Source organism: Adelges cooleyi, unplaced genomic scaffold, assembly GCF_023614345.1.
Source record: "Adelges cooleyi isolate 19-005CV unplaced genomic scaffold, UGA_ACOO_1.1 ACOO_flye_CR_arks_rails_tigmint_CR_PRNA_21, whole genome shotgun sequence".
Lineage (NCBI taxonomy): Eukaryota > Metazoa > Arthropoda > Insecta > Hemiptera > Adelgidae > Adelges > Adelges cooleyi.
This window is the reverse complement of record NW_026095871.1, coordinates 9132059-9152432: the sequence shown is the minus strand read 5'-3', so window position 1 is coordinate 9152432 and position 20374 is coordinate 9132059. Positions and strand designations below refer to the sequence as shown.

Genomic DNA, 20374 nt, shown 5'->3' with positions numbered 1-20374 from the left:
CGAAAACCTAACTTTTTACATTTACCATTTGTATGCGGTAACCACTTACGAATATAGTCGGTGAGCTTAATATAATGTGCATGTCGACATACGCCGATACTTGTCGACATTTAACATTAATCGGTGAACATGCATAGTGACACATAAATAAACGAAAAACGCTACCAGTGACCTATCTGTATTGAGTATTAACGCCAGTTATAATATGCTCAATATACACCATTCATTAGTGCATAATTGTTGCATAATATAATAAATAAGATTAAAAAACATTTTTCATCGTTTACACATTATATAATTTGTGTTTGAATTTATATTCACCATTATTTTTGGTTCGGTGTAATAGAACCCCAATCCAACCAACAAGTTTGTTATTTTTATTTAAAATATAATATACATGTATGTGTTATAGTATTCCCTCGGCGCGCTGAGAGGGCGAGTCTAGCTGCCGTCGTTCGCACTTACCATACACTTTCTAATTACGTCCGGTATCAGTTGTATTTAATACAATAATAATAATATTGCCGTTGTATGATAACAAACTTATTAAATGGGCTTCCGACTTCCGTGTTGGCTCGTCGACCCCGCCGTTATAAAAATAAACATGTCAACATAGGACGAGTCGCCTCGCTTACCCGGCACGTTAATCGCGGCGTTATCACAAACGTAAAACGACGGCCTAGAGTTATTAAAATTACATTATTACCGTACGCCGACTGTGTATACCGGCTCGCATGGATAGCATGTTTTCACGGGGGTCAGAATGCAGTTTGCGTCTTGTGTGAATATAATATAGGGTCGTGTTGCGTGACAACGGTCCGGGGTACTTAAATATACTGCTCTGTGTACCCAGTGCTCGGGGTATACGCCCTATATGATATGGTATACTTCCACAATAACATTATTGCGATGCACAACAACAAAAAGCTCGTCGTCTTAAAAAAAAAAAACCATTGCATGCTTTCGTACAGAGTAATAATAAATAAAAAGGAATTACCGACTGGCTGCGCGGTTTACAGCTGGAATTCGAGGCGGCACGGTGGTAGGTATAAGGGGGGGGGGGAAATCCTCAAAAGGATTTGGCCGAACTAGAGGGAGGGGTTAGGGTAGAGGTATTCGGTGAAAAAAATAACACATATACCACTCGATATCCGTAAAAAAAAAGTATGTACTTTTATTATGCGTCGTATCTTCGGCAGACTGTAAACACTTGGAGGTTTTTGTCATATCACGTTGTATACACACTCACGTGTATAGCTTACCGGCGCGTGCGAGAGACTTTTTTATGGTCTCAGCCGGTACCAAAGTTTATCTCGATAACGCTGTTATATATTGTATTCGATTGGAAAACCGCCGAGTGTGTTTTCCGCTATTAGCGTTGGCTACCCGTATTAACGTATAGGATATATTATAACAATGCATGTATATATGTATATGTACACGTGAAGTACTTAGGTTTTACGGTCATATACAATAATAACGTATAAACTAATTCCGAAGCCATACTAAACGGATTTAATACACGTTGCTATTTGAATGTTAAAGTTACCCTTTAATATTACATTAAAATTTAAAGTTAAATGATAGTTAATATAGTTTGGATAATTTAAATATTAGGAAAAACAATCTATTTAGAAATATTTTTAGATATATTTAATGCAAATCACGTCCAATTTGAAAAAAATCATCACTGATTATTGCCTTATTATACAATTTTATGGAGATGTTCATTTTTTAAATCATTAAATCATTCATACACTTTTCTAGTGTATTAGAATAGTGTATGGGTTATATAAATATACATAACATTATAATACATTTATTTATCATGTTTTTAATAAAAACGATACTACAACATATTGATGAAGTGATATACATTGAATATTATCAATTTGATAATTTTTTTACCTATCATTTCAAACTTTTGGCTATTTAACAAAATTATGTTTGATTTCACAGAGGCTTATAAAAAAATCTTTAAAGGAATTTGATTCAATATATCTCAAAGAAAATGTTTATCTCCCTGTATATACTCATAGAATAGTAGGCTAACTCTATATAATATAGAAAATATTTAAACGTTCCGGTTTTTATTCTATTTTTTATGTATTTTTTGTTCTGCACTTATCTGTGAATTCAATTTAGGCGAGTACGGGAAAATGTAAATAAAAAATCATCTTATCGCATTACGAACTCGGTAATATATGCGCTTGTTATGTATATACTTAGGTATCCTTTTTATCGAACAAAAAAAAAAAAGGAAAAAGTTGATAAAGTGTGTTCGGCAGTTGTTCACGACGAAAACTTTTCTCTTATTCGCGAAATCGAAAAAAGATAGACATTTGTTACCAACAAAGTAGTAAACAAGAGAAAATTGAACGGAGAACCCCATTTAGAAAAAAATTGTGTCTATTCCACACCGAACTCATTCATCTTTAGCACTTTGCCCATAATGAAAAAAAAAAATAATGTCGGAAACATCTGCACAATTTGAAATTAAAAAAAATCGCACAATCGATAACGACGAACAATCTTTTATAGTGTTTCTTTTGATTGGCTATTATTAGTGTATAGGAACATGTTATTTTTCTCGATTTGATTACAGTATATTATTATTTCATAATATTGTAATTTACTAGGACGCTTTTAAAGAGAGGAGAATGAATGTAGACATTATTAGATATTATAACATTGAAAATGTTATTAATTAAAATAAATTCAAAGAGCAATCAACGTTAATTGTATACATGACTATTAGATATTATAACATTGAAAATGTTATTAATTAAAATAAATTCAAAGAGCAATCAACGTTAATTGTATACATGACTTACAAAATGCCATTGGCCAGTAATTATCACTATGAAATAATTAAAATCTCAGTATGTGTAATTTTAGAAAGCAACATTATATATTTGGTTGGTTTTTAATAATGCATAAAAAAATTCCTATAACTACCAGTTAAAGTAATATTTATATATGAATATACGAGTATATCAATATTATATGTAATATATAAATTTATTTATTTTTTGTTGACATTAATTGGAACGTTATAAAGTTATTTCGATCATGTAATATAATATGTAAACAAAAATGTTATTTGTAATTTATGCAAAAAAAGTGTATAATTTTTAGACTTTAAGTAGTTACATCATACTGTATAAATATTAGATATTTTATTAAGTTGGTAAAAAAACCGTTTAAGTTTGCAAGAAGTGTCGGTGTAGCTATATAGGTAGCGTTAAAAATAATAATACAATTTTCGAGCTGACACTTGTGTTTTATGAGATTCCATATATTACTCACGCCGTGCAATATCTGACAAATCGATTTCGGCAAAATTGACTGACGTGCCCGGTCGAATGGACTTAAAACATCTCCCGACTGTATAATATATATATATATATGCGATGGCCTTCCATCACGTGCACCGGTGCAAGGGTGTTGAATTGAGTATAGGAAGGTTTTGAATTATTCATTGTGGGATTTATTTTTTTGGTTAAACGCTTAAACGAAACGCGTGTTATCGTTTTGGATTTATTTTGTTGTTTTTAGAGAGACCTAAAGGCGCACGTCTGTGCGGTCAAAGGAAAAAAGGACGGGTACAGACAACGCATCGCTCGTTAGTGGTTTTTTTGCACCGCACACACGATGATGCAAAAATCAAGTAAACCCACTTCTGTGCCTTTGACTTGGCGAACGTTGTTTTTAATCGCGTATGCTCGTGCGCGCTAATTAAACCTATACCCTTTGAAGCAGCAGCCGGTCTCTTTGTGCAATGCATGCATGGCTTACGGAGCCGTTGGTATAGGAACGTAACGGGCAAGATTAAAAACAATTCGTACGCAGGAAAAACAGACACTCTCCAAATTACCGCGCTTCCTTTCGTTAATGCTCAAGAACCTTTTTTTTTTTTTAGCTGTGTGTTATTTTCACTGTTGCGCGTTCTTTGTCATTTGCCATCCCCTTATAATTGACATAATCCGGCTTATTTGTTCGAACATCTCTCGTCGAGAATTAAAAGCCTTTCTCTCTCGCTCTGGCCTCTCTCTCTCTCTCCGAGTCTCAAGCACTCGTCTTGTAAAACACCGGGTCAATTACTGTTTTCTTTAACTACAAAACCCGCCCGCCACCGCTCGGGGTTTCCAACGTAATTACCATTACGTTAACGCCGGGACGGTCTACCGGTAAACGGTCTCCGAGTTAAAACCCTGTAGGGGCTGTTTAAACTATACTACACGGTATTATAATAAACGTTGTCTTGTTTTGTTCTTTCCACCCAGGTCAAAGTCATTCTCAGAGTGGCCACGGGACCGGCAGATGAACCCTCGCAGCCGTCGGCCGATGAGCAAACCGACCGTGGAAACTTTATGTCTGTCGACCAGAAACACAGACAACTCACGTTGGTCGACCCGAACGCTCCGGTGCCGTCCAGTGACGGTAATCGACGAGTGGGCGTGGCCGCGCCTAAGATGTTCGCGTTCGACGCTCTGTTCACGCCGGAAGACTCTCAGGTGATTTATAATAATTACATTTAATGTGACTGAACCAACCAAGACGATTAAACGGTGCAATTAACAGTAATAAATAGCGTCAACGTGCAATCGTGCGAATGCCAGTAAAATCACTATTGCGCAGTGATAAAAATGGCAATCAATAGGTACAACTATTATGGTTCTTATGTTACTAATTTGTAATTGATAACTGAATGTAACGGTCACGATTATGTTATATTTTGGTGAAGAAGACATCCAATAAAAATCGATAAAAATTGAACTTGAGACATTCTCTAAATTTTTGACCTGGGGGAATTTCGATAGAGCTTTGTATATCCCTTAGCTTTATAAAACTTTAACAAATTTAAAAATTGTCCTAGAACAAATTTTTTTTAAATTATATAAGTAAAATCTCCTATTTCAAAATTGATACCAAGTCTAGGCGTTTTCTTACTGTAAGATCGCTGAGAAAATAGCATCTTTTGAAACATATTTTAATCAAAATGCAACTGGTATTAAAAAGCACAGCAAGGATATTGTTTTAGCAACTAACACATCTAGACTATCATAAAAATAATTGTAAAGCTAAGATTTTTTTTAAGTATTAGCCTTCGGCTTATAACTCTTGATATAAAACTAATTCAATTCTGTAATATTTTATTTTTTCAGTAGACAATCATATTATCTAACTTAAAATCAAATAATATCCAGTACTATACTATATTATATTGTTCTGAATTGCAAAATTTTAATACCATATGGAAATTGCTTTTGCACATGAATAAATCCGTTCCAAGATATTGTCATATTATGTCGACTTCTTATTATTTTGTATTGTGCAATCATTTATTACAAAACCTATTGTATTATTGTTATTTGTCGTGGAACGTTATCCGCGTCTTAGGAGTTAGCTTAACAAACAAAACAATTCTGCCTACGATATAGTTGTTGAATTATAACCGGGTACTTTACGGCGAGACCTGAATATGTTAAAGTGGTATTTAAAGGAAGTGTACATTTAGCCTATATACGTTGTTTGCGCAATGCGGTGGTGGTCGGAGGTCGTCGACGGCGTGGTGAGATGCAGGTAGAGCATTTAACTGCAATTGGGGAGGGTTTTTTTTTTTGGAACATAGAGGCTGCAGGAACGCCGCCGCGTTTAGGGGATGGGAGACAGTATAATTCGCCCAACAGACATAAATCTTTCGTGCGATCGTGTATGTGTATACCGAAGCGTGGTATCTCCCTTAGCTATTACCCCGCCACAAAGCTATGTACAAAAGTATCGCCGAGAGCTTAAACGTATGGGATTTCCCGGGCGGCGACCGAAGACGGCGGTTTACTGCCTAATAAAAATCCGGTTAACGGATATCCGTTTATCGGCCGACGTATCAAGGATAATAATTACTTCAAACTCAAGTGTGGGCTACAAACAGCTATTAATTGTAAGTGCTGTACAGGCCGCGGGCGATTGGCGAAGCGTTATACTCTAATTGATTGCCTATCTATGACTCGATCTAAATCTTTAACAATTTTATCCAGCATCAATAATGTTAACATTTTTGCTTACTTTAAACAATACTACTGTCGCTTTTACCTTTAAATTTTTTAAGTTTTACATTTGCATAAACAATATATATATATATATTTTTTTTTTTTTTTTGAAAGCCATTGTGTTATATCGTTAAATACAAGTCATGTTTTATTTAAAGCTGTTAATTTTTGTAAGCCAAATACACACATATTGTGGGCTTGCAGAGTGAAAATGTGAGGTCAGCGAGTGGCGACGACGAAGAGGGTGCGGAGACAGTTTCCAAAATTGGCGTAAAAATAGAAAGAATTAGTAAGTGCGGGACACGTCGTAGTAATATATCAAAGTTGACGCCAGTGCCGACTATACGTTGTTAGTCCCCTGTGGTTTAGCTAATCTTGTTTGGATTTTTTTTCCCTATTAGTCAGCTTCTTTTGACTCATAGTGAAATCCCACAACTAGCGTGATTACTGAGAACATGTGCCTACTGCCAAAATAAAGTTCTACAAACACACACAAAAAGTATACATTGCAGCGGCGAAAACGAATTGGCATGGTAGTGCGTGTTACTCCAATTACATTTTATTCAATCTCATTTTTGTTTTATCAACCAAAAGGTCTAAACCTTAAACGTCTGAACTTACGAACCAGTGTACCTAACTAATAACAATTCTGTTTAAGTTTGTTATCGATAAAAATTAAAATTTAACTTATTGTTTTTTTTAAATACTTAAATTGTTTAATATTTTACAGGAAAATATTAATATTTTTAAATCGTATTTTGGCAGAAAATCTGTGATTCTAAACTCAAGTGTTAATTCCGACATACTACCAAAATGTTCTACATTAGTAATAATTAAAATAACTGGACTAATTTCAAATATTATACTTAATATTTTCCACTAAAACGCTTTAACAAAGTATTTGAAGTGATAAAAATTAAAAACCAAACAAGTACGTAAATAGTTTTTTATCTGTGTTTATTTTACATTTATTATTGAGAGAGATATTGGAAAAACTAATGAGCGTTGTCTCATACTAAAGAATAGATTGAAAATTGAATTATCAATTTTCGCTTCCGTAATATTGTATACAAATCACTTCTTATACTCTTTTGGTTCTCGCCACTTCACTTAGAAAACCGGTGCGGTGTGGAGGTAGTTTTCAAAAGTCCCAAAGCCTTGAACACAACACAATATTGTGTAGATACTAGATACCTGAGAGGATATAATATTGTATAGTTATGTTTATTTAAACTCTATCGAAAATTAATATTTACTATAAATGCAAATTAAACGTTTACCGTTATAGTCGGTACACAGTTAACCGAAAACTCGATGTTTGTTTGAATAAATTTTGTCGTAGAAGTGCACGGCAAACATTCGCGTTACCCATTTGAAAGTTCACCTATAATTTGTAGAAGTGATCAGTGTTAACTATAGTTTACATTACACTCGGGCTTAAGGCCTGAGTAAATACACAACGGTAATACGTGCACTAACAATAATAATAATTGTTAGTTAATTTATGTGTAGAAAATATTGTATCCTACACCATAAGCACTTGTTGAGCGCGAAAAATAAACATCTAAAGCGACGGCGTATTATTATAATAACCGCTTGGTGTGTACAAATAATGAACTGTTTACAACATATTGTTTCGTTTTATAGACTGTACATTTTATAACATAGAGAGTAATTGAAAACATATTTAACCTTTAAGACTTTTCAGATTATACCTATTTAACACTAGACGACCGGGGACCATAAATATCTATACTTTTATACGATTAACTAAGGCTTTAATTACTGTTTTCACTAATTGCACCGTTCGGCCTGTTTGGATTGGTGTTGGAGATAGTACATCTCGTTTAGTCGCTGTTTTAATATTAAACCGTTAATTCTAACCTGTTTAATTGGTTTTGACAGGTGGACGTGTGCAGTGCCGCTTTAATGGACGTTATACACGCCGTCATTCACGGCACAGACGGTTCAGTGTTTTGCTTCGGTCAACAAAATTTAGGTAGGTAATTCGGGTTGAATGTAATATACTCATATTATATGCTAGCAAACGTACTGCGCATGCATTTTATTATGTCGAACTATTCGTTCGTAACAACATTACTGTTAACCGTCACGCAAACAGCATCGGGTGTTGTTTTAAACACACATGCGAACACAAGTTTTATAGTTTTAATGATACAAAACTTGCAGAGGACTTGCATACATATGATAAGCTCTTCGAAATTCAATCAAGCCCCCGCAAACTGTTCGTAACTTAACTAATGCAATTATTGATTTGATGCAACGAAAACCAATGCATTTTGAATTAGTGTGACACCAAAACGATATTCTAAAATATCGCTAAACTCAGAGAAGACTCCAGTTTAGTTATAGTTACCGATAATTAATGATTTGTATTCTCTCGCAGTACAAACTCGGATCTCATTTTAACATGACAACGTGCATAGGACATAATAATATTGTATGTACATGTATGAATCGTTTTCGGCGACGTAGTGCAGTATAATATATATTTTACACCGGTCGGGTGTTCGGTGAATTCCGACAAAAACATTACCCTTGTTATTATGTACAAGATTTCGGCAGGCCTTTGCCCGCATTTTGAATTCAACAGGCGACGGGTACGTCTCGTCCGCCGTGGGAACACGAGCCTGCTTCCACGATATCCTTCGCCTCCGCCTGTCCCTCGTCTCGCCCACCGCCGTTGGTGTTTCGTCAAACTTTGCTGATTGTACTATACACCTACTAACACACAGAAGTAAACTTGATTATACCCGTCCCTGTTGTCTTTTGCCCGTACAACAACAGCACGGCAGCGACTATCCATCTGCGTTTTATGCATTCATAACTTGTCGGTATAAACTTTAAGCACGCCAGGTTCGCCCTGGTCTACGCACTGTCCCGAATACGCAATCAACGCCGACAGCAGCACCGTAGGAACACTATATCATGCATACAATATATCCGTTGCAGTACCCACTAGTGTCTATTGAAAGCATCACGCTGAATGCTGCTTCGTTTGACTAGCCGTGAATATTATAAAACCGGTGTGACACCACTTTGTTGAAATAAAAAATGTTCAACTTTGTTTTTATCATTTTGGAATAGTGTAAAGATAAGAATATTTTTTTAAAAAAACTCGCCAGAAATGTTGTATATAAATTTCGAAATGAGTGACAGGCATCGGAATAAAAATAAGTTAGTTAAAATGAGAAAATAGATGTTCGGAGGGGCTAAGTAAGACGAAGGATAGTAGTATCTAATTCGTTATTTTTTCCATCCATTATCGTGTCAACGTTTGAAGAATAATTCATGATTCAGTAACTTGATTAGACGATGGTGTTTAAGAACTACACTCAATAACAATATTATACAAATAATATTTAACACAATTTTTGGATAATCCTTTCGCCGCTTAGATTTGAATATTTATCCGAAAATGTGTTCCATAAATTGGTTGAAAAAAAAATGATAATTTATGAAAACAATACAACGCTCGTTGTCATTAATATTCTGACCAATTTGAAGAATGCATATTATATTTACCGTGCCATTAACGCTGAGAAGTACTTATTTAGGGCACGGGCTTCTTTAGAGTTTAGACCTTTTGTTTACTTAAAGGTTTCAATATAGTTAACGAGCACGTAATCGAGGCAAAAGGGACGCAAGTTAGCGGTAAACATTCCAAATGCTGTATGAACGACAACATTGCGTAATCCATCAGTTGTTAGTAGGCATCCTTTCAAACTGTAATGAAACCGCCGCCTTTGCAGCCGAGACGCGTTTGTTCAGACTTTGACGAAGCACGTGAATGACAACGGTTTAAGTCAAAATGTCTTTTAAGTATGTTCGCCCGATAAAACAATTATTATTCGTTTACCTACTCACCCTTTAGCGCAATATGTATACTTGCAGAGTTATCGCAGTAAACTTTAAATGTCATTTTGCGTACTAATTATTTATGCTTGTCACTCAAAAGTAAACTCTAAGATATTATGCGCTAAACGCTGTTAAATTATATAAGCCTAATTGGTTTGTTTTTTAGTTAAACAAATACAAGAATAATATAAAAAAAAAACCTCATAATATTTTTAAATAAAAAATAAATTACATTTTTTATGATAAATATAATTTGTATAGCGGGTAATAATGTTTTTGACAATTATACCTTTTTTATGAACTTATCCTAAACAAAATTATGTATCCTAAGGTTTATCCTTTAAATTGTTCCAACATTGAGCCTAAATTCTATAGTTTGGTTCTGAAATGGCCAATGTAAATTTTTTTCGGCAAATCAGCTTTTAAGTTTTTTATTCTTACTGGGCACCGTGTTAAGCTTTTTAAAACTTTTTTGCAAAATATAAAAGTGTATACATTTTAGCGGTCCGACACAATATTGCTAAAAATTGACGCTAGCTATATTATAGCTGTCCTAAGATACAAAATTATATACAGTTATCAACCAATAATACGGTGTATGTTAATTTTTGCAGGTAAAACTTACACGATGATCGGTTCGGCCGACGATCCTCAATCGTACGGCGTCATTCCCAATGCGATTTCGTGGCTGTTCAAAGGGATTCAAGAGCAAAAATCCAGGACGGGAGCACGGTTTTCGGTGCGAGTGTCCGCCCTTGAGGTGTCTGGACCCGCCAGTCCCATTAAGGACCTACTGGCCGGCCAATCCAACGGTAAAAATAGTGTAATTAGTTTAACGATACGACCGTATTGGTATGCAAGCGTGTGTGTGCATTTTCGGGCGATAAAAATCTCAACGACCATCCCCTCCCCTCTCCCCGCGCGGATAAGCTTTTCAACGGCGGCGTGCTGCAGTAAATCCAATCTGAATGGCAAAAATCCTCTAGAATTTTAATGCCCAGATTATCGGTTACCTAACGTTAGAGGGGTAGGTTTTTTTTATCGCCGTCTATAGAGCGGTGTGTACACACCTCGCGAGGGTGTGGTAGGTACGCGAGAAAAACGGATGAGGTCGTTTAAAAAAAATTTCCAAATGGGCGGGGACCGTACATAATATACTGTTCGGAAACCGCACCGTCGCGGTTTGAAAAAACGAACCGAGCAAAAATAGTAATCCTAACGTTAAAGAGCAAAAGTGAGAAAAAAAAACCCTAGCTGCAACCCCGTGGGGAAAACACACGGATTTACGCCCTTTCTTAAGCGTATTTTTCTTTTCCCGAAGATAAGCTTTGCGCCGTGCAGTCATTTCTACTGGCATTTGAATATTATACCCGTCGATAGGGACTCGCTTTATAGTTTAAAAACGACGATACGCTCACACACACACTTACACCAGCCGCAATGGGATTTCGTTAAAGAAAACATCTGAACCCCACCGTCGGGCCGTAAAGTCACATAGCACACTTTGGAATATAATAAATTTCCCCACTCGACTGGCTTTGTCGTTCCTATAGTGTACTAACAATAATATACACCAACGTAAACGCTTAAACAGTAAACACTTACTTACTTATTTATTATGATATAATAACGGAACGCCAGTGAAATTTTTGTCACTGTCAATAATTCACTGAACGTTGGCAATTTTATTGATTAGACCAGCATCGAATCAAGTCGATCTAAGTCAACTAATTCGAGGCCGAGGAGTTACACTTCGTCCAGACCACTCAAAAATAACTGGTTAACTAGATCTTAAGAAAATCCGGTTATCTAAAGTTTTAATAACTGATTAATAAACTTTATGTATTTGTTTCCTACATCTTCAGTAGCAAGTATCACTAAGAAAATAAACCTATTTTAATTACGATAAACATTTTACACTGAACAAATGCTTATTATTGCAACAATCGATAACAGTATGCTCGATTAGGCCATAAAACCATCTTCTGTTTTTATTTGTTCTTAACGTGCGTAAACAAATCAGATAACCCGTTTTGGTTATTTAAATTTCGAAAAGGATTATTTAACGGTAAAAGGGGTAGATCCGTAATAATATTATATTACGGTGTTGGGGTCGGAATAGCTTTGGAGTCGAAAAATGATTTCATTATAAACGCCATATACACCCTAAACGGCAAATACGGTACCCGCTTCCGAACACCTCGAAAAATATATTACAGAATGAACCGATTTCGATTTTAACCGAACTGCTCATTTAAATTTTCATTAAAAACCAAATTAATTCATACGCTCTCGCGCTCATTTCATTTACATTTATATGATACACCATTTCACAGTTTAAAATAAAATAATTTTATAAAATGCTTAGTCGATGAATAATAGTTACTTTGCATTTTACTAATGCAAAGTAACTACGGTTTACCTGTTGTTTTAGTACAACTATAAGGCGCGATTAAAATCACTTATTTGGATATAAAAATCATGTTTTGGACATTCTAATTCAAGTTCAAAGTAACGATTCATCTTTAGTAAAATACACCATAGTAATAGTCCTTTGGGATTTCTGATAGTTTTCACCTAATAGGGGACATTCGGAGATAATAATTGGGAGTAATGTGGGAACTCGTTGGAAATAACTTGCCTACCAGTTAGGTCTCCTCTGGAGATACGTGGAATTTGACTGTGCTTTGATGCTCAATCGTCTTAAAACATTCACGATAGGCCCACGATTCGCAGTTTGCCAATCGACCACAATGGAGGACGACATTCAATACTATCATCGTACAAAATCCGCAAGTGTGTGTGTGTGTGTGTGCATTGCGGTCAAACGTTTACTGTTTGTTTTCATTTCGTGTATTCAATATATTCTCATTGACGACCAAGGGCTTTGACGGTTCATATAATATCCGCCGGCGACGGTAACGACCAAGTTTCGTAGACAAACACCGGCGGCCCATTTCTACCGTCTGACTTAGTCCGTCGGCCGTTTTATACGCAGTACAAAGTTTGTACACCTTAACTATACTTACGTGTTCCTCTTTCAAACCAAGTTTGCGCCGTACGTGCTCGACAAAACCCGGCGAACGGTTCCGGGTCCATCGCTTTTGATTAGCGCCACCGAGAACTGTTTTTCGCGTCGCCGTCCTATGCCCCGCGTCTGGCCTGAGGATTATAATAAGCTCCGGGAATATATTATATATAATATATATATATGTGTGTATATAATCCCGCCGCTGTGCAATCCTCGACGTGGCATAACTCGCCGAGATGAAAGCATCAGGCGCAAATGAGAGACGTTTTTATTAAAAAGTTGCCCGCCTAAACCTTCACGCCTTTTTGACATTTCCCAATGTATATTAATCTTAATTCCGACGGTCACATTCGTATGGGCGATATTATTATGTGTCAGTATATAATATTATATTAGGCATTTTGTGTGTGTGAGTCGCGTGTGTCTGTACGGAAGTTATAATAATATATGAACTTGGGCGCACCGGCGCGACACCTCGGGGAGTGCAATTATTATTACAACAACGAGATTTACGTTTTTACCGACTAGACGGCGTACAATGTTTTATTACATAAATTATTATAAATGATAAGATTCAACACATTTGGTCCGGAAATCTCTCAAACTTTCGTCGACACACATAAATCAAGGCGACAAGACGAGTTCCGCGTTTCAGTTTGTGTACCTATATGATGACGGTACCGCGTGCAGTGTCGCCGTCTACTTGTATTCCACTGTTATTCTCCAAACGTTTTTTTTTTTGTTTGTTTGTTAGGTCATTCACCTTATATTTAATAAGACCTAGACGAAACCGTATGTACGCAGTTTTAAACAAATGCTAATAGCGTGAAGTTGCTTTTAACATACCAAGCTTTTTTTTTTTGTGAAAAACACGAATAATATTATCTATACTACAACGGCGGTAGCATTCAAACTAGTCCTAGATAACGATCATGTGAGATGTTAGCAAACTAGTTTAAGATTAAAAGACGACATTTTTGATAATAATAATATTATGCTTTGCTCGAGCTATAAAACTAGTTTTTATTGTGTACACAAAAAATAAATTACCTTAAATATTTGTTACTTTTTAGTATTTTTCTGTTTTATTTTGAAGAAACAACGTGGTTTACAAAATGTATAATAAAATAAAGAGTATAAAATTTTAAAAAATGCAAGTCCTTTTTTTATTACGTTTTTCAGGAATATTTACTTAAGATTGAAAACTCTGTAAGGTTTATCGAAAAATTGTTGGCGTCACTTAACTAATGGAATAATTTAAATAGTGAACAAATTTAAATCGACAAATTAAACTTTTAAAAAATAGATTTTTTTATTTTAGTTTTTGTATTTTGTTTATTTTTAGACAACGAGTGTACTCCTTATAAATTTGAATAAAAGTTGAGCGATAAAAATCATGTTTAAGTGCGGCGTGGTGGCTGTATATAATATTATTTTTATAGTATTTCGTACACGAGAAACGTCAAGACTGAATACAAAAATCACGAAACCGGGAAATTGTTTTTTTGTTTTATTACTTTCAAATTAAGTATGTCGTTGGTGTATATTATGCGAACCGAGACATTTTTGATGGGACACAAACGTGTTGTTTAGTACAACCGTACGTGATGACACTCGGCGTTCGTGACTCGCACGAGCTTTTACAACTTAATCGTGGCCGTCGCCGCCCCGGAGACACTCACATATTATTATCTAATATTTTCCATCGGATCGCTCGGTGCTCGTGACTCCAGCGTGTAGATAGTAAACTGTTATAGAGTAATAATATGATTTATCTCTCGTTTTGCACAGATGGCGACGATAATTTACCGGGCCCCGGGACATACTTGAGAGGAGAAGATCCGGTACTTGGGACGCCCGTTCAACACTACAGCGAACTCCGAGCTCAAAGTATCGAAAAGGCCGCGTACTACTTGGACGTCGCCCTTAACGTTCGGAACCCGTCGTCCGAATCGCACATGTTGTACACGCTACACGTTTACCAGTACACCGTCCCGACCGGGTCGTCAGCAGGTAAACAGTAGAAACAAGCATAAACGTATTAAATAAACATTCAATTCTACTGTGTTGTTATTATCGTTACAGTCGCCGGAGGCCGCAGTCGCCTTCATCTATTGGATCTGGGCAGTTGCGAACGGAGCAAATCGTCGGGCGGACTTACACTGTCGGGCCTGGGCAACGTTCTGTTGGCCATATTCAACGGTCAAAAACATCTACCACACAGGTTTGCGAACCCTGAGTTTAAGTTTAGCTGTTACATCCCTCGACCAACGCAACGGTTATATTTTAAACCATAACTCCGTGGCCCCCGACCGCAGGGGGTATGAAAATATAATAATAACGAAAAACATTGTCCCGTGAAATATATCCCGAAATCCTAATATAAGTGAGATATTGCTCGAAGGGTGGACGACAGTTCGATAATAAAAGAGGCGGCGGCGGTGGTGTACATCGCCCGGTCGCTTTCTAAGGCTGACGGGGTGACGAAAGTTCCGGTAAGATATTAGGCTATTAGAGCAAAACCCTGGGACGATTTCTTTCCAAATAAAAACTCACCCTCGGTGTTCGTTTCATATACAATATTATATAAAGGCTATTGTAGTCGTTCTAAATCACAAAACAAAGTCGTACCTTGAACTTTGGAGATTTTCACCGAGGGAGTATTTGCTTATATTGTATCATTTCAGTGTCTTATGGGTGACCGTTTTTTATAAATATATGTACATTTTTTTTTAGAGAACAAAAGCTTACACAACTTCTAAAGGAGTGCTTGAATTCGTTGACTTGTCACGCGGCCATGATAGCCCACGTATCGCCGTCCGCCCAACAGTACACGGAGACTCTTTCTGCTGTTCAACTGGCTTCCCGAATCCATCGAATGCGCAGAAGAAGGTTCAAGGTATGTTAAATCGATATCAGTTCTATTGTTATACTATTGGTAATAACTGTTTTGTGCAGTTTGTCGGTGTTGCGAGCGGATGCGGAACGTCTTCTGGTGACACAGATCCTAAAATTCAGAACGGTGCCCTAGGCGCTACTGATATCGAACCATCGAGCAGCGAACAGTCGGCCGACACCGTTATCTATGTGGGTCCTAGCGAAGAGACCGACGGCGAACACCCGCCCGTTCACATACCCAGCTTATCGGCTATCGAAAACCGCTGTCACCCTTTGAACAAGCTGCTTCGAGAACCCGGCCAGAGTAAATCCACACCTTCGTCGCCTCAAAGGATGGTGCCGACGAAGACGGCTCCAGCCACCAAAGCCGCGGCAAAAGCCAACGGTGTAAGTAGTGCCCGCTCTTCACCCGTCCGTACGCCCAAGACTTCCAATGGGAGTGGAAGGCGAGAACGACCCGAGGAGAGATGGATTGATGGACCCCGTGTTTCCAAATCTCGTGCTCACGAAACTAGAGCCATGCTGATGTCCAAGAAGAAAGACGAGACATGGATCGATGGTCCAATGCACGGTGTACCCAGTGCTCAGCATGCAAACGTCTACGGGTTCATGGACTACCACAAGAAAAACATGATAAAAAAATGGGTTGAGAATCAAGTCTATCAGGTGACAGACAAACAAAACAAGCACCGCGAAATGAAGGAGTACACGACTTTTAAAACTGACGAGCTAGGTCCCAGGGGAAGAGCCAGCGGCCAAGAAGAAAACGATGATGACAGTTCAAATGGTGATGTGTTACCTGTAGCCACCAGGACCATGGCAATGGAGAACCACCAAGTCAGCAGAGGTAATGTGTTTTTTTTATACGTCAATAGTTTTTTATTTTTACTCAAGTATTTTGGGTTCAGTAGTGTCTATAGAACGTCTCAGAGGATCTAACGTAGAAGAATACAACGAGGAAGATGACGAAATCGAATTAGAAATCGTCGAAGTCGAAGAACTCGAAGAGCCCGTTCCTACCCAAGATAGTTGTTTACAGGTAAGTTTCAAATTTTAAATGAATTATTATTTGGTACGGATCTATTGAAAATCATGTTACTATGGTATATTATTATTATTAGGTGACCGAAGAAGACATTGCGTTTTGTATGGGTGAACTGGAAAATCCTTTGCCCGAAGTCGACCAAAAAGAACACCCTTTAAGAATTCTCAGCCAAGAAAACATGACCGTTGTATCTACTTTTACGGGTATGTATATTCAAAGGCGCACCGTTTAAAAAACATCTTCGGCTGTTGTCGTCAAACCATTTTATATGATTCCTTTTACAGATTCCTTATCGGTGGCTAACGACATCGACAGAGTGTTTTCAAGACCAAGTGCAAATTCGTTCAGACAGTTCAACCACAGACTCCAATCAGTACCACAAAACGAACAAAAGTCTTCAAAAGGTTAGAAATTGCTAGGTTACGTCGTCACACCGAAAAATTTAACTTTCGATTTTAATCGATTGCAATTTACCTAAGTAAATGAGTCAATTTAACTTTTAGACATTCTATTGGAAATGCTAGTAATAAATTATATTATATTCGACTGTTTAATATAAGTAATTATAATGAGTATGATAATTGGAAACGTAAATAATTAAAAACAAGCCTACTTTGTTAAAATCAAGGATCTAAAATTTAATATGCGCGTGATTACTCAATATCATATTGTACAATTGTATGGTTTGAGTTAAGCATGGATATCTGTAAATTAAACTTCTTAAACCAACATCACGGGTCTAAAATTTGAAGTGTTATACTTTAATTGAACTTTACCGAGCCGGTTAAACTTTGTCAGTCGCTACAAAAACGGCACGTTCGAACCTATCATCTATGATTTTAGTTCCCCAGATAATTTTCATGAGTTTCCGTTTTGCAGATCAATTCCGATACGAACAGCTGTCACGTTTACACGAACTGTACAACGGCAAAGTCGGTGTCCCCAAACACGTGCCTAACAACTCTAACCATTCGACATTGCCGTCGCGTCTGCAATCTGCTTCGTTGTCGGATGTGTTTAAAAACGGCGGTGCAGGCACCGACAGTCTGACCTCAAACCACGATCAAATTCATCTGTCCAACGATTTCGACAACAACAGCATCGCCAGCGAACCGGCATACCTGATGGTAAGCATTATTGTGCTATAAAACGAATCATTATGTTCCTTCTAGACAAATCGTGATAGTAAACGGTATCGTTAATTTTCAGAACGATAACAGTCAGTTTTGTCACAACTGTCGAATGAACTTGACGAGCACGGACGACTTGACTAGTAACCTGTGGATGCACTACGGAGAACTTCATACCCTGAGTCGTTTTCACTCTGTCAAGCATAACATGTAAGTGAAATACCGCCATCGCCGTTTAACACTTTATAATACCCATGTGTTTTACAGAAGTAGAAATATTTCAAACTTGAGGCATCCGGACGGAGCGTCTAATCCAAATTTACAGTTGGAGACTTGCAGAGAGCCCGGTAACGGAGCCGAAGACTGTAAAGAAAAGAGTCAAGGTAGTGACGAAGGTGACATCGAAGAAGTGCCCTATCCTCCTCCACTGCAAACGGAGTTACTTTCTTTAAGCAGAGACGGGTTAGTGTTTTCACAGAATGAAATAGATCATTCGACGACCAAATGGCAGAATTTTATTCTATTTATTTATATTTTATTTCAGATTGGACAGTAAGAGTCGTGCGCAATCGCTGCTGAACGGATTCGGGTATTCCGGGAGGATGAACCAAAATTACATATCCAACGGTTTAACCAATGGCTTAACAAACGGCCTAACCAATGGTAAAGCTCACGACCCGGGAGGGAACGGTAATAATACATTTATGGCCAGAATCGAACCCTATTTAAATTTCAAAATCCAAAACTTAGGCCAGCTGCGAAACAAAGAACAGAACGGCTGGAACGGAGGTAAGACGCGATTCGAGGACATCAAACAGCTGAAAGAGTTCAACTTGACCAATAATAAACTCTTCAACCAACGGTGGTTTCTAGACAAAAAGTAAGCAAAGTAAAAAAAAAAAGTTCAATAATAGCTTTTGACGTAGAAATGTTATTAAAATGTCCCTTAGACAAGCATACCTCCCGAAACCGTAAATATTTTTACTTTAAATACGAGTAGTCATCTATAAAACATATTCGAAAAAAAAATGATTCAAATGATTTTTCTCTATGAAGTTGTTTACTCTAAATACATTATTATCCATATAAGTTTGTAATCGTACGATTTGGTTTTTAAATAATTTAAATAATTGTTTACTCAAATAAATAATGAAAAACACATTTGGGTGGAAATTTGCCTAACTCTGTTCAGATATTAATCCGAATTGTCTCGACTACTTAAAGATATCGTTCGTTTTAAGGTTTTCTCATTCCACTCTAGATCCAGTCAGCTATTCGTTTTATTATCAAATAATAACAAACCTAATCAGTTTTAATTATTATTCCAGAAACCCCAGATCGAAGAATTTGAACGAAACGGGCAAGAGCAATAATGTGCCGGCTACCCAAAACGGCAGCAAATGTGATAGTTAAGTCATGGTGTTTGTTACTGTACTTTAGCGTGTGCGATTGTGTACAGTATATAGTATTATTATCAACTTGGACCTTTTAACAGAAACATTAGAAGTCCGTGTTGTTGTTTTTTTTATGCGAAATATAAAATTATATAATTCAAGTTTCCCCCAAAACAGCTATTCTATAAACAGGTACAGTCTAAAAAAAATGTTTTCCAAAGGAATTGAGATAAACGTTTGTCCATCAGACTTTACACCACGTTATTGTTTAGTTTGTATTCTATAAATGTTAGAAGCATGATAAAAAATATAAAAACATATTTATCATACATAATTATATTATTATATGAAATAACTAAGTTAATTGTACTGTTTGCGTTTGCCTTTTGCAACACGCATACCTTAACACAATAAAATGTCACCATATTTAAAAACATAAACCTCCTCCAAAGCTCGCAGCACGCATTAAAGTATTATTTTTCAACTGTAATGTATCATATACATTTATAAATATATAATACACTATAGTAATAATTATAGACTATATTATTACGAGAATTGTGTACCCTCTTTAGAATACTTTTATTTATTTACTTTTCTTTTGTTAACAGTTTATAATGAATATATAACTATTTATTGTTTTGAAAATGTATGTACATATTATTATTTTCATTTGTTATTGTTTTTTTTTTCAAAATGATAATATTATATAGTTGTATTTGATTCGAAATAAACTACAAATTATCGTGTTATATAACAATGTAGTTTAATCGTTTCCAAAAAAAAGTTATGAGTATTCACATTTCATGCAGATACATGGATATGTCATGCAATCTAGTATCTCTAATATCTTATCTCTAATCCATTATCTCTATTTATTCACCTCCATAATCCTTAAGTAATGATAATGACGTCAGTACTGTGACATTTAAAATGTCGCTCGA

At 36.4% G+C, this 20374-nt stretch overlaps 1 protein-coding gene across 4 annotated transcripts in view; it reads left to right on the top strand.

The window, feature by feature from the left end:
* LOC126834831 (kinesin-like protein CG14535) overlaps nt 1-20029 on the top strand; it is a 113670-nt gene extending 93641 nt beyond the window's left edge. Inside the window, exons 3-18 of one of the 4 annotated variants that reach the window (XM_050567020.1) lie at nt 4287-4517; nt 7959-8052; nt 10547-10744; nt 14755-14976; nt 15049-15187; nt 15700-15862; nt 15922-16708; nt 16770-16900; nt 16983-17109; nt 17191-17310; nt 17786-18033; nt 18116-18246; nt 18304-18498; nt 18581-18726; nt 18787-18916; nt 19365-20028. In XM_050567020.1, coding sequence (XP_050422977.1) covers nt 4287-4517; nt 7959-8052; nt 10547-10744; nt 14755-14976; nt 15049-15187; nt 15700-15862; nt 15922-16708; nt 16770-16900; nt 16983-17109; nt 17191-17310; nt 17786-18033; nt 18116-18246; nt 18304-18498; nt 18581-18726; nt 18787-18916; nt 19365-19449 — 3147 coding nt within the window. In that variant the 3' untranslated portion in view covers nt 19450-20028. Of the gene's footprint in view, nt 1-4286; nt 4518-7958; nt 8053-10546; nt 10745-14754; nt 14977-15048; nt 15188-15699; nt 15863-15921; nt 16709-16769; nt 16901-16982; nt 17110-17190; nt 17311-17785; nt 18034-18115; nt 18247-18303; nt 18499-18580; nt 18917-19364 lie in introns of all 4 variants that reach the window. The other 3 variants (XM_050567019.1, XM_050567018.1, XM_050567021.1) reach the window with 3 other exon arrangements.
* The last annotated feature ends 345 nt before the right edge of the window (nt 20030-20374 follow it).